We start from the raw sequence: 13,696 nt of genomic DNA, 5'->3' as shown, positions 1-13,696 counted from the left end.
CTGAGTCTTCCCTTCCCTTCTGTCTCCAACCCCTGTATGATTGATGTATTTATACATGATTCCTTATACTTGACTTTTTTTTCCCTTCCCTTCTTCACAGACTTTCTGGTTTTCTTTTTGTCTACCTTATTGTTTGAGAATTTTATATCCTTCCAATTAAGTTGAAGTATAAAAATACATTTCTCAAGTCCTTTTACCTTTTCTTCTTAAGTAGTACCTTGAGTGTAGGGGGCTGAAACACGTGGTAGGCTCTCAGTAAATAGTTTATTATATTTTAAGTGCTTTATTCATATTGAATATTAGCTGTGTGTTTCAGTTTTATGACCTGAAAATTAAGTAAATCAAATTGAGTTTACAAATAGTCTGTGTCACATATTCTACTCTTAATTATTATACAGTAAGGAAAAACACCTTCTTAGATCACGATAGATTTTATTACACAACTTTATTGAGGTATAGTTGACATGTAATAATTGAGTAATGTGATGTATTTTGATCTGCGTGTACATCTTTGAAGCCATCACCACATTCAAGAATGAACATACCCATCATTCCCCTAAATTTGTAATCCATCCTTCCCTGCCACCCTCATTTCTTCATCCCCTCTCCGATATGCAGGCAACCACTGTTCTGATTTCTATAACCATAGATTACTTTACATTTTGTAGAATTTTTATGTAAGTGAAGTCATAAGGTATGTACTCTTTTATTTTTATCTACTTAATTTGAGATTTACCCATTTTTGTTGGTCAGTAGTTCATTCTTTTTATTATCGAGTATTATTCCATTATTTGGATATGCCAACATTTGTTTATCATTCACTTGTTGATGAACATATTTGGATGATTTCTAGTATTTGTCTATTACAAATTAAGCTACTGTGAACATTTTATGTGTAAGTCTTTGTGTGGGCATAGCTTTGTTTCTCTTGGGCAAATACCTAAGAATGGAACTGGTCATATGGTAGGTGTATGTCTAACTTTTAAAAATACTGACAGACTGTTTTGCAAAGAGGTTGTCTCATTTTACATTCCTGTTACATGTCTTTGATCCATACCCTCACCAAGGCTTGGCAAGGCAAGTCTTTTTAATTTCAGCCATTCTTCTGGGTGTGCAGTGGTATCTCATTGTGGTTTTAATTTGCATTTCCCGAATGACTACTCATGTTGAGCATCTTTTCATGTGATTATTTGCCATCTCTATGTCGTCTTTGGTGAAGTGTCTGTTCACGTCATTTACCTGTTTTAGGTTGTTTTCTTTTTATTGAGTTTTGAGAGTTCTTTATGTAATTAGTCCTGAAATCAGGTAATGTTGGTCTTTTAGCTTTGTTCTTTTTCAGAGTTGCTTTGGCTTTTCTAAGTCCTTTGAATTTTCATATGAATTTTAAAATCAGCATGCCAGTTTCAAACTTGTTGATATTTTCATTGGGATTGTGTTGACTCTGTAAACCACTTTGGGGACATCTAACGTCTTAACAATATTGAATCTTCTGATCTGTGAACACTGTATCTCTCTTCACTTACTTAGGACTTCTTTCATTTCTCTCAGCATCGTTTTGTAGTTCTTAGTACACACGGGTTCTGCACATTTTTTGGTCAGATTTACCCCTAAATGTTTCATAATTTTGATATTCAGTAAATAATTGTAAATGTTGTGATTTTTAAATTTCAATTTCTGATTGTTCATTGCTAGCATACAGAAATACGGTATTTTTGTATATCGATCTTTCGTTCTTCGGCTTTGCTAAACTCACATATTGGTAGAATTTTTATAGATTCCATAGGATTTTTAAATAGATTATTTGGTATTTGCAAATAAAGAGCTTTACTTCTCCCTTTTCAGTTTTTAATTTTTCTTGTCTTCTTGGAATGGCTAGGACCTCTGGTATAATGTTGAATGGTAGTGGTGAGAGTAGATATTCTTGCTTTGTTTCTGACCTTAGGGAAAGGATTTATCCCTTAACCACTAAGCTTTTTGTAGATGCCCTTTATCAAGATTGAGGAAGCTCTCTATTCTTAGCTTACTGAGAGTTTAAAATTTTTTTTTTAGTGTACAAGAAGTTTCATTTTATTAAAAAATTTTTTCAAATTTCTTATACAATCTTTAGAGGTTACACTCCATTTACAGTTATTATAGAATATTTGCTATATTCTCCGTGTTGTACAGTACATCCTTGTGGCCTGTCTTTCACCCAGTAGTTTGTACCTCCCACCCGTATATCGCCCCCGCCCTCCCACCACCGGTAACTACTAGGCTGTTCTCTATATCTATGAGTGTGTACCTCCTTTTTGTTATATTCACTAGTTATATTTTTTAGATTCCACATATAAATGATATCATACAACATTTGTCTTTCTCTGTCTGACTTATTCACTTTAGCATAATGCCTTCCAAGTCCATCCATGTTGCTGCAAATGGCAAAATTTCATTCCTTTTTATGGCCGAGTAGTATTTCATTGTATCTATATACCACATCTTTATCCATTCATCTGTTGATGGACACTTAGGTTGCTTCCATGTCTTAGCAATTGCAAATAATGCTGCTGTAAACATTGAGACGCATGTATCTTTTGGAATTAGTGTTTAAAGACTGGAATTGCTGCGTCATATGGTAATTCTATTTTTCGTTTTTTGAGAAACCTCATACTATTTTCCACAGTGGCTGCACCAGTTTACATTCCCACCAACAGTGTAGGAGGGTTCCCTTTCCTCTACATCCTCACCAACATTTGTTATTAGTGTTCTTTTTGGTGATAGCCATTCTGACAGGTGTGAGGGGTATCTCATTGTGGTTTTGATTTGCATTTCCCAATGATAGATGTTGAGCATCTTTTCCTGTGCCTGTTGGCCATCTGCATTTCCTCTTTGGAAAACTAATCAGTTCTGCCCATTTTTTAATCAGGTTGGTTGTTTTTGATATTGAGTTGTATGAGCTTTTTATATATGTTGGATATTAATCCCTTATAGGTCATATCATTTGCAAATATTTACTCCCCATTGAGTAGGTTGTCTTTTTGTTTTGTTGATGGTTTCCTTTGCAGTGCAAAAGCTTTTAAGTTTAATTAGGTTGCATTTGTTTATTTTTGCTTTTATTTCCTTTACTTTAGGAGACAGATCCCAAAAAAATATTGCTGCGATTTATGTCAAAGATTGTTCTGCCTATGTTTTCCTCTCGGAGTTTTTTAGTGTCTGGTCTTACATTTAGGTCTTAAATCCATTTTGAGTTTATTTTTGTACATGGTATTAGAGAATTTCACTCATTTACATATAGCTGTCCAGTTTTCCCAACACCACTTTTTGAAGAGATCATCTTTTCTCTGTTGTATAGTCTTACCTCCTTTGTCATAGATTAATTGACCATAAGTGTGTAGGTTTATTTCTGGGCTTTCTGTCCTGTTCCACTGATCTGTGTGTCTGTTTTTGTGCCAGTACCATACTGTTTTGAGTACTGTAGCTTGTAGTATAGTCTGAAGTCAGGGGGTATAATTCCTCCCACTCTGGTTTTCTTTCTCAAGATTGTTTTGGCTGTTCGGGGTCTTTTCTCTTTTGATACAAATTTAAAATTTGTTGTTCTAGTTCTGTGAAAAATGCCATTGGTAATTTGATAGGGATTGCATTGAATCTGTAGATTGCCTTGGATAGTATGGTCATTTTAACATTATTGATTCTTCCAATCCAAGAACATGATATATCTTTCCATCTGTTTTTGTCGTCTTCATTTTCTTTCATCAGGGTCTAATAGTTGTTTGGAGTACAGGTCTTTTGCCTCTTTAGGTAGGTTTATTCCTAGGTATTTTATTCTTTTTGATGTGATGCAAAATGACTTTGTTTCTTTCATTTCTTTCTGGTAGTTTGTTGTTAGTGTATAGAAATGCAACAGATTTCTGTATATTAATTTTGTATCCTGCAACTTTACCGAATTCATTGATGAGCTCTAGTAGTTTTCTGGTGGCATCCTTAGGATTTTCTATGTATAGTATCATGTCATCTGCAAGCAGTGACAGTTTTACTTCTTCCTTTCTAATTTGGTTCCTTTTATTTCTCGTCTGATTGCTGTGGCTAAGCCTTCCAAACTATGTTGAATAAAAGTGGCAAGAGTGGGCATCCTTGTCTTGTTCCTGATCTTAGAGGGAATGCTTTCAGCTTTTCACCATTGAGTATGATGCTAGCTGTGGGTTTGTCATATATGACCTTTATTGTGTTGAGGTAAGTTCCCTCTATATCCACAATCTCTGGAGAGTTTTTTTATCATAAATGTATGTTGGTTTTTTTCAGAAGTGTTTTCTGTATCTATTGAGATGATCTTATGGTTTTTATTCTTCAATTTGTTAATGTGGTGTATCCCATTGATGGGTTTGTGGATATTGAAAAATCCTTGCATCCCTGGGATAAATCCTACTTGATCATGGTGTATGATCCTTTTAATGTGTTGTTGGATTCAATTTGCTATTATTCTGTTGAGGATTTTTGCATCTGTGTTCATCAGTGATATTGGCCTGTAATTTTCTTTTTTTTGTTATATCTTTGTCTGATTTTGGTATCAGGGTGATGCTGGCCTCATAGAACGAGATTAAAAATGTTCCTTCCTCTATAATTTTTTGGAATAGTTTTAGAAGGTTAGATGTTAACTCTTCTCTAAAAATTTAGTAAAATTCACCAGTGAAGCCATCTGGTCCTGGACTTTGTTTCTTGGGAGTTTTAAAATTATTGATTCAAAATCAATACTGGTAATTGGTCTGTTCATGTTTTCTATTTCTTCCTGGTTCATCTTGGGAGATTATACCTTTCTAAGAATTTGTCCATTTCTTATACATTGTCCATTTTATTGGTATATAGTTGTTCATAGTAGTCTCTTATGATCTGTTGTATTTCTGTGGTACTGTGGTATCGGTTGTAACTTCTCCTTTTTTCATTTCTGATTTTATTGATTTGGGCCTTCTCCCCTTTTTTCTTGATGAGTCTGGCTAAAGGTTTATCAATTTTGTTTATCTTTTCAAAGAACCAACTTTTAGTTTTATTGATCTTTATTATTTTTTTAGTCTCCATTTCATTTATTTCTGCTTTGATCTTCATGATTTCTTTCCTTCTACTAACTTTGGGTTTTGTTTGTTCTTTCTCTAGTTGCTTTAGGTGTAAGGTTAGGTTGTTTATATGAGATTTTTCTTGTTTCCTGAGGTTAGCTTGTATCACTATAAATTTCCCTCTTAGAACTGCTTTTGCTGTGTCCCATAGGTTTTGGATCATTGTGTTTTCAGTTTCATTTTCATTTTCACTTGTCTCTAGGTTTTTTTGATTTCCTCTTTGATTTCTTCAGTGGTGCATTGACTGTTTAATAGCATATTGTTTGTGTTTTTTGCATTTTTTTTCCTTGTAGTTGATTTCTGATCTCGTAGCATTGTGGTCAGAAAAGATGCTTGATATGATTTCAATTATCTTAAATTTACCGAGGCTTGTTTTGTGGCCTGGCCTGTGATCTGTCCTGGAGAATGTTCCCTGTGCATTTGAAAAGAATGTTTATTCTGCTGCTTTTGGATGGAATTCTCTATATATTTATCAATTAAGTCTATTTTGTCTAATGTGTCATTTAAGGTCTCTGTTTCCTTATTGATTTTCTCTCTGATGACTTGTCCGTTGATGTAAGTGGGGTGTTAAGTCCCCTACTATTATTGTGTTATTGTTGATTTCTCCTTTTATGTATGTTAATATTTGCCTTATATATTTAGGTGCTTCTATGTTGGGTGCGTATATATTTACAGTTGTTATATCTTCTTCCTGGATTGATCCTTTGGTCCTTATGTAGTGTCCTTCTTGGTCTTTTGTAACAATGTTTATTTTAAAGTCTGTTTTGTCTGATACAAGTATTGCTACTCTGGCTTTCTTTTGGTTTCCATTTGGGTAGAATTCCTTTTTTCCATTCACTCACTTTGTGTGTGTCTTTAGTTCTGAAGTGAGTGTTTTGTAGGTAGCATATATAGGGTATTGTTTTTGCATCCATTCAGCTACTCTGTGTCTTTTGGTTGGAGCATTTAGTCTATTTACGTTTAAGGTAATTATTGATATGTATATTCTTTTTGCCATTTTGTTAATTGTTTTAGATTTGGTTTTTTAGGTCTTTTTTCCCTTTTCTTCTTTTGTTCTCTTGTGATTTGATGACTGTCTTTAGTGTTATGTTTGGATTCCTTTTTCTTTTTTGTGTGTATATCTATTATAGATACTTGGTTTGTGGTTACCATGAGGTTTGTATAGCAGTGTATATGCATTCTAAAAACCCTGCATTTTCACTCTCCTCCCCTTACAATTACTGTTTTTGATATCACATTTTACATCTTAGTTTTTTGCATATCTGTTAACTGCTTATTGTGGACATAGTGATTTTACTACTTTTTGTTTTTTAGCCTCCCTACTAGGATTGTGTGTGTGTATGATTTCCTACGTTTACTGTATGCTTGCCTTTACTGGTGAGCTTTTTCATTTTCATAACTTTCTTTCTAGTTGTGGTCTTTTATTTTTCACCTAGAGAAGCTCCCTTAACATTTGTTGTAAAGCTGGTTTGTTGTAAAGCTTAGCTTTTGCTTGTCTGTAAAGCTTTTGATTTCTCCAAATTTGAATGAGAGCCTTGCTGGATAGAATATTCTTGGTTGCAGGTTTTTCCCTTTCATTACTTTAAATATATTGTGCCACTTCCCTCTGGCCTGTAGAGTTTCTGCTGAAAAATCAGCTGGTATGAGAGATTTTTAAAAATCAGGAATGGATGCTGATTTTGTCAAACGCTCTTCCTGCATTTATTTAGATGATTTTCTTTTCTGAGAAAACATTTTTTAAATTATATTTTTTGAATGTTCAACAAACCTAGCATTTTTCTGGCACAAATCTTACTTGGTCATTATCCTTTTAATATATTGTTGGATCTGTTTTGTCAGATTACATTTATGTTCATGAGGATGTCATTTTGTAGTTTTCTTGTACTAGTTATGTCTGGTTTTGGTGTCAGGATGATGATGACCTTATAGAATGAGTTGGAGAGTGTCCTCTTCAGTTTTCTGGATGAATTTGTGTAGAATTGATATTAATTCTTCCTTAAATGTTTGGTAGTATTTGCCAATGAACTCTTCTGGCTCTAGAATATTCTTTGTGGGAAGGTTTTTTTATCAGATACATTCATAATGTTGTGCATCCATCACTACCATCCATCTCCATAGCTCTTTTCATCTTGCAATTTGCCATCACTCTTGAAAGTTTTTTTCTGGGTTGCTAGGTCGATAGGACTTTTTTCCTTCAGTGCGTTAATGTGGAAATTTTTCTACCTCTGTGTGTGTGTGTCTGTCTGCCTCTCTTTTGGTAACAGTATAATTCACACAATTCACCCATTTAAGGTGCAAATTCAGTAGTTTTTATATATTTACAGAGTTGTGCACCCATTACCATAGTCAATTTGAGAACATTTTCACTGTCCTCAAAAGCAACCCTCAACACATTAGCAGTCATTCCCCATTTTCTCTTAACCATGGTGTTCAACTTTAGAAGTTCAATTTGAGCGTGCTATCTTGTATCACTAGTTACTATGTTTAGCCTTCTAGCTTCTGACCATATAGAGTATAATTAAAGTAACTTTTAATGTCTGTCTACTAATTTTATCATCATTATCTTTTCTGGACTGGTCTTAATTGACTGACTTTTCATTATGGATATTTTCCTGTTGCTTTACATACCTAGTAATTTTTAATTGGATGCCAGATATTGTGAATTTTACTTTACTGAGTGATGTGTGAACCTGGGTGATGTGTGAACCTAGGGGTTGTGACCTTTACTCCTTTTGGGTGTTTTTTCCCTTTGGGTCAGGCAATTTCTCACATGCATATGGTGATCAGTACTCAGTTGACAGCTTGAGGGGAACCTCAAATCTCCAGACCTTTCTGTTCATCTCTCTCCTCTCTGGTACTCTGCCTTTGTAAATTCTAGTCATCCTGGCTTCCCTGGACATTTGCTCTGTGTCCTGAACTTGTGGGAGATCAGTGTTCTTTCCCTGGAATCCCCTCCCTGTGCTGCTGTTGGCCTGTCTTGTTTGTTTTCCATCCTTCAGGGATCACTCTCCTGTGCTGATTGGTGTCTGATCTCTGATATTTGTTGATTCATGTATATTGTCTGGTTTTATAATTGTTCAGGTGGGATAGTAAATTTGGTCCCTGTTATTCCATTTTGATTAGAAGTCTCTAGACTGCTTTTTCAGCCAATAGAAAATCAGTTTTCAAAGACTTATATTTTCATTACATCCATTTGTTTCATTCTCTCTCAGACTATAACCTGCACTATTAAAGATATTATGGGGAAAATTCTTAGGTGAATTTAGAAACAGTTGTCATCTTATCAAGAACTGTCAAAGTACAGATTTAATATTGCATTGAAAGAAATTATTCTGTTTCTAGTCACTACTTTTGACTCTTGAATCCTGTGTCTGTTACTGTTTGATTATGTATAGTTATGACTTAATATCTGAAATGCTTCTGTGCAGGTATTTTTCCTTTTAATTATACAGTACAGATTTGTCTAATTACATGATTATTGATGAAATTATTACTTTGGTACTCTTGGTTTTAAAAGTTTGCTAAGCTGAGAATATCTCATGTACCTTCTGTATTTAGGCAAAATTCTTGTTTTCTGGAGTATAGATATGAATAGCCTCTGAGATACTAGATTTGATTTTTTTTTTGTATAAGTCCAAATCATGTTGAAATATTGGACTTATCATTACTATAAATTATTCATGCTTTTTCTTGTCATAGCTGAGGCTAATTTAAAGGATAAAGTCTTAACTATTGTATTCTTAAAAATAACAATGGAATCTAAATATTGATATATTGCCTTAAATGGGTTTTTTTTTTTTTTAGTCTGCCAAGTGGAGAGTTTATAACTTAATCATAGCAGTGAATTGTTCTAGAATCGGTAAGGTTTCTACTATTGACCCCTTTCTCACAATTTTTTGTGTGATAAATTATTACTCAATATGGGACTTCCCTGGTGGCGGCAGTGGTTAAGAATCCACCTGCAAATGCAGGGGATACGGGTTGAGCCCTGGTCCAGGAAGATCCCACATGCTGCGGAGCAACTAAGTCTGTGCGCCACAACTACTGAGCCTGCGCTCTAGAGCCCGCAAGCCGCAACTACTGAAGCCCCCTCTCCACTACTGAAGCCTGCGCGCCTAGAGCCCGTGCTCTGCAACAAGAGAAGCCACCACAATGAGAAGCCCGCACAGCACAATGAAGAGTAGCCCCCACTCGCCACAACTAGAGAGAGCCCGTGTGCAGCAACGAAGACCCAACACAGCCAAAAATAAATAAATTTATTAAAAAAAAATTATTACTCAATAAAATATCTAAAATGTTACTTAATCCAGGGACCAAATTGTAGAGAACACTATATAATTCTTTTTTTTTTAAACATCTTTATTGGAGTATAATTGCTTTACAATGGTGTGTTAGTTTCTGCTGTATAACAAAGTGAATCAGCTATACATATACATATATCCCCATATCTCCTCCCTCTTGCGTCTCCCTCCCATCTTCCCTATCCCACCCCTCTAGGTGGATGCAAAGCACCAAGCTGATCTCCCTGTGCTATGCAGCTTCTTCCCACTAGCTATCTATTTTACGTTTGGTATAGAACACTATATAATTCTTACCCCATTTTTTTCTTCTTTTACAGGAAAAGTAAGAAGCTTAAGCTCATCTTTGTGGTCACTAACTCACTTGACAGCTTTATATCTAAGTGACAATTCCCTGTCCCGCATTCCTTCAGACATTGCCAAGCTTCACAATCTGGTGTATCTGGACCTGTCCTCTAATAAAATCCGGAGTTTACCGGCAGAACTCGGAAACATGGTATCACTCAGGTATACAGATTCAACTTAGTACATAGCTATATACCCCGTAAAAGAATATATTATTATATTGTTAGGAAACACCACTTTGTTGGGAAATGACATTGTCAATTTAATGATATTTGAACATAGTTAAACATGACTATGTTCTTCAGGTAAAGTTTTCTGGGAAAATTGAATGTCAGCTAATAGATCCATTGCCTAAAATTTATTTTATTGCTGTTTTGTGTAATATACTTTATTTTTGAAACAAATATTTTGGACAAAGTGGGGCAAACAAATAGAAGGCACTTGTGTTATCCCATTTATGCACTCACCTGTGACAGACAGTTCAGATGCTTTTCCCCCACTAAATTCTGGGGCCCTATACCATCCTTAATATGGGATCCAGGAAGCCATTGTCAATTAATGATCCCATTTTGGCCATCCCAGGGCTTGTATGCATGATAGTAACAAAGCCAGGACTTGAAAGAAGCTAGAATTAGTGATTGAATATGGAGGCCTATAGTGTGGACTATAGGAGGTGGATAGGATGTGGAGTCACACAGAGTTCAGGTTAGAAACCTGACTCAGTCATTTACAAGTTGTGTGATTTTGGGCAAGCTTCTTACAACCTTGTGGAGTGTTTCTTCATCCGTGAAGTTGCTATGATAATGACCTAACTAAGGCTGAGATTAGAGATATTTGAGATAATGGCTAAGAAACTACTAGCAACACTGCTTGGTACATATGGTGTTAGTAGATGGTAATTGCTGTAACCTCTGTTTTGTAAGATAGATGAGATCTACCCAGGTTGAATATAAAGCCAATTTCCAGCTATTATGTTAATCCCAATAGAAAATCTTGCCCCATTTCGTATTACCCCCCCCCCTTTTTTTTTTTAAATTCCACTGGCTTTTCTGCTGCCTTCTATCATTTGCTGCATAATAAAAAGGAATAAGGACCTTGTGAGAGTTTCTTTACCTCTATTGCTTCCATTCCAGCCCTTTGACATTTTTTAGGCTTAATTATTGGGTATATACCATGACTATTTTTAATCCCCTGAACCAAATTTACTTAAAGGACCTCCTCTCCTGTGTGATATATTTGGAAATAAACAGGAACCAAGTATTCAGAGTGAGTTTTTCTTACTCAGTTTATGGCCTCACCAACCTCTGGTTTACTCAGTGGTAACCAAGCTTCATTTAAATTCCAAGAACCAAGGGCTATAGAAGTATCAGTAGTTCTCATTCACATGTAAAAATTGACAAATAAAACTTATCATAGGACATTGCCAGTATCTTAATATTGGGTCTTTCTTTTTTTCCTACTGAAGATTCCTTTCATAGTTATATTTTCTATACAAAACAAATCATTAAAATAATCAGTAGTTATTAATATAGCTGCCATTATTTCTAAAGTGAAACTTTAGTATTATTAATCATAAACGTATTGTGCAGCTGCCATAAACTATTTTGATTTGGTACTGTATGATCATTTAAATTTTCTTTTAACAATTCACATGTTAGGCTGTTTTATCATTTCCACTTTCTTAAACATGTGTAGTAGACCTCCATGTATGCTAGACCAGTTCTGCTCTCAGGGTGGTATCTGGACTGTGCCATTTTCAAACTGTGTCACCAGCCTGCAGTGAGATACACAGCAAGTGTCTTTTGAATCCAATACCCTTAAAAAAATTGAGGCTTATATTTTGTTGGTCTTTTTTTTTTCTCATCACATTTTTATAGTAATTGATTTTTTTCCTGTGTTTTACAAATGTATTGGTCTGTGGCAGTTTGGGGTTTTTTGTTGTGTCTTTTTTTTTTGTTTGTTTTTTTAACCACATATGATTTAAGAAGCACTATACTAGACATTGGCATATAATACTAAATTTTGTATTCTTAGGAACTTATATCTTATATTCCTAGAAATTATATTGTTGATTTTAGCTGTTAGTTAAAGGTTAATATATCTTCTGACTTCCTGGAATTTTTACATCAACAGGGAACTCCATTTAAATAACAACCTGTTACGAGTTCTACCTTTTGAGCTGGGAAAACTGTTTCAGTTGCAGACTTTAGGCCTGAAAGGTATGACTTCCCATATTTGTGCTTCTTGTGGTTTGTATGTATGTCTTTGAGTCTAAAGAAGCCATAAAAGGGAATCCTTTTGCCAGGGATTTGGCAGGTTCACTCTTCCCCAGAGTTCATCATTTTGTTAGATACAGTCCAATGGTTTTCTTTCTTTTTCACCTATAGATGGTCTGCTAGTCTTCTTATTATTTTTTGCTCCTAGCCCAGCCTTGCTTTTCTAGCCTTTCTTTTAGTCACCTCTGTGTTTTGGTGATACATTCCTGACGTCAGACTTTATTTCATCATGCTGTAAAACAGCTTTTTTGTTTTATGTTCAAATCTCAAAAATGGAGATTCTCACAAAATGCAGAAAGCAAGTAGAAAATTTTGATCTATTTGGATCCTCTAATAAAGACCAGTATTTAAGCACTTCTTTAAAAATCAAAAATAAAATTGATTTATAAGGACTTTACTAATATGTTAGAACTCGGGGACATAATTAACCTAGTAAGAACTATTGGGAAATATTTTTTTAAACCAGCAAGGTTAAAAGTCCCATTTTAATAATATGTCAAAACCTATAAATTTTTTTATCACATTGTGGTTCTTCACCAGTCTTGTAGATGTATCCAGCTTACTCTATAATTGATTCCTTAAAAAAGATCACAGGGGGACTTCCCTGGCAGTCCAGTGGTTATGACTCTGCCCTTCGCTGCAGGGGGCATGGGTTTGATCCCTGGTGGGAGAACTAAGATCCCACATGCTATGTGGTGTGGCCCAAAAAAAAAAATCACGTGATGAAGTCTTCAAGAAGTGTACTTTTATTTCTTAAAAATACAGTTATAAAGTGAGGTTTTATTTCTGTAAATCCATTTCATATTATAAAAGTAATGGTATTGTTCACAAAAACAAATGGAAAAATGCAAATAATACATTTACAAATATATGTAAAACCATGTTCAACAAACATCAGCTTTATAAATCATTCTTTGGAAAGTTTTTGTCTGTATGGGCTATACTGGCTGAGGCCTCTTAAAATGGAAGTCAGGGAAATGTGAGCTGCAAATAAATGCCTTTTCTGTTGTATCTCCCCATGATAAGTCTAATTTATTCTTATTTTCCTATTTTTAAATTTGAAAAACAAAAATATAAAATGTAGCAAAGTGTAATTCATATACAGACTACCAGAATTAACAATTAATATTTTGTCACTTTTGTGTCTGTTTTTTAATGCAAAAGAAATAGAACATTACAGAACATTAAGGCCCTCTTTGTTCCTCTTCTAGTCTCTTTCTTGTCCCAGAGGCAGCTACTGTTGTATGTCCTTCTGGTTCAAGGTTTTGTAATCTTATAGTATATATTTTATAAACCTTAATCTGTATTCATTTCTCTAAGGATTTACAAACTTTATTTGAAGTTAGGGTCATTGTTCACAAATTTTCACACTGATTTAAGTAAACGCTGGGGCCAGGTAGGGAAGTCTTTATGGCACATTTGTTTTTGATTAGTCCTTGGTCTTCCACTTCAGAAAGATCCTTTACTGTTGGACATTTATGCCTTTATGTTTCTTTCTTGGAAGTATAGTTTCACCGAGATAATTTGTTTATCTCAGCTATTCTGTTGGACATTGTTACACGTCTGTCTACAATAGCAGTCTTTTCACTTGATTTCACCTTTTTAAGATAAATCCTATGTTATTTTCCTGAGCTTTGCAACTTACACTTTAATGCTGTGCTAGCTACTTCTTAAAACAGTTACATTTTCCTTGCTC

At 34.6% G+C, this 13,696-nt stretch overlaps 1 protein-coding gene across 9 annotated transcripts in view; it reads left to right on the top strand.

Moving 5' to 3' along the window:
- Positions 1-13,696, top strand: part of CNOT6 (CCR4-NOT transcription complex subunit 6) — a 62,092-nt gene that overhangs the window by 24,140 nt on the left and 24,256 nt on the right. For 7 of the 9 annotated variants that reach the window (XM_059917876.1, XM_059917879.1, XM_059917878.1 and 4 more), the window contains 2 exons: positions 9,700-9,886; positions 11,858-11,943. The exons of 1 other annotated variant lie outside the window; for it this stretch is intronic. In XM_059917876.1, the coding sequence (XP_059773859.1) occupies positions 9,700-9,886; positions 11,858-11,943 (273 nt within the window). Of the gene's footprint in view, positions 1-8,890; positions 8,941-9,699; positions 9,887-11,857; positions 11,944-13,696 lie in introns of those variants that run through there. One more of the 9 variants, XM_059917883.1, reaches the window with a different exon arrangement.

Source organism: Balaenoptera ricei, chromosome 3, assembly GCF_028023285.1.
Source record: "Balaenoptera ricei isolate mBalRic1 chromosome 3, mBalRic1.hap2, whole genome shotgun sequence".
Taxonomy (NCBI): Eukaryota; Metazoa; Chordata; class Mammalia; order Artiodactyla; family Balaenopteridae; genus Balaenoptera; species Balaenoptera ricei.
Note: the sequence above shows the minus strand (reverse complement) of the source record. Positions and strands in the feature narration are given on the sequence as shown.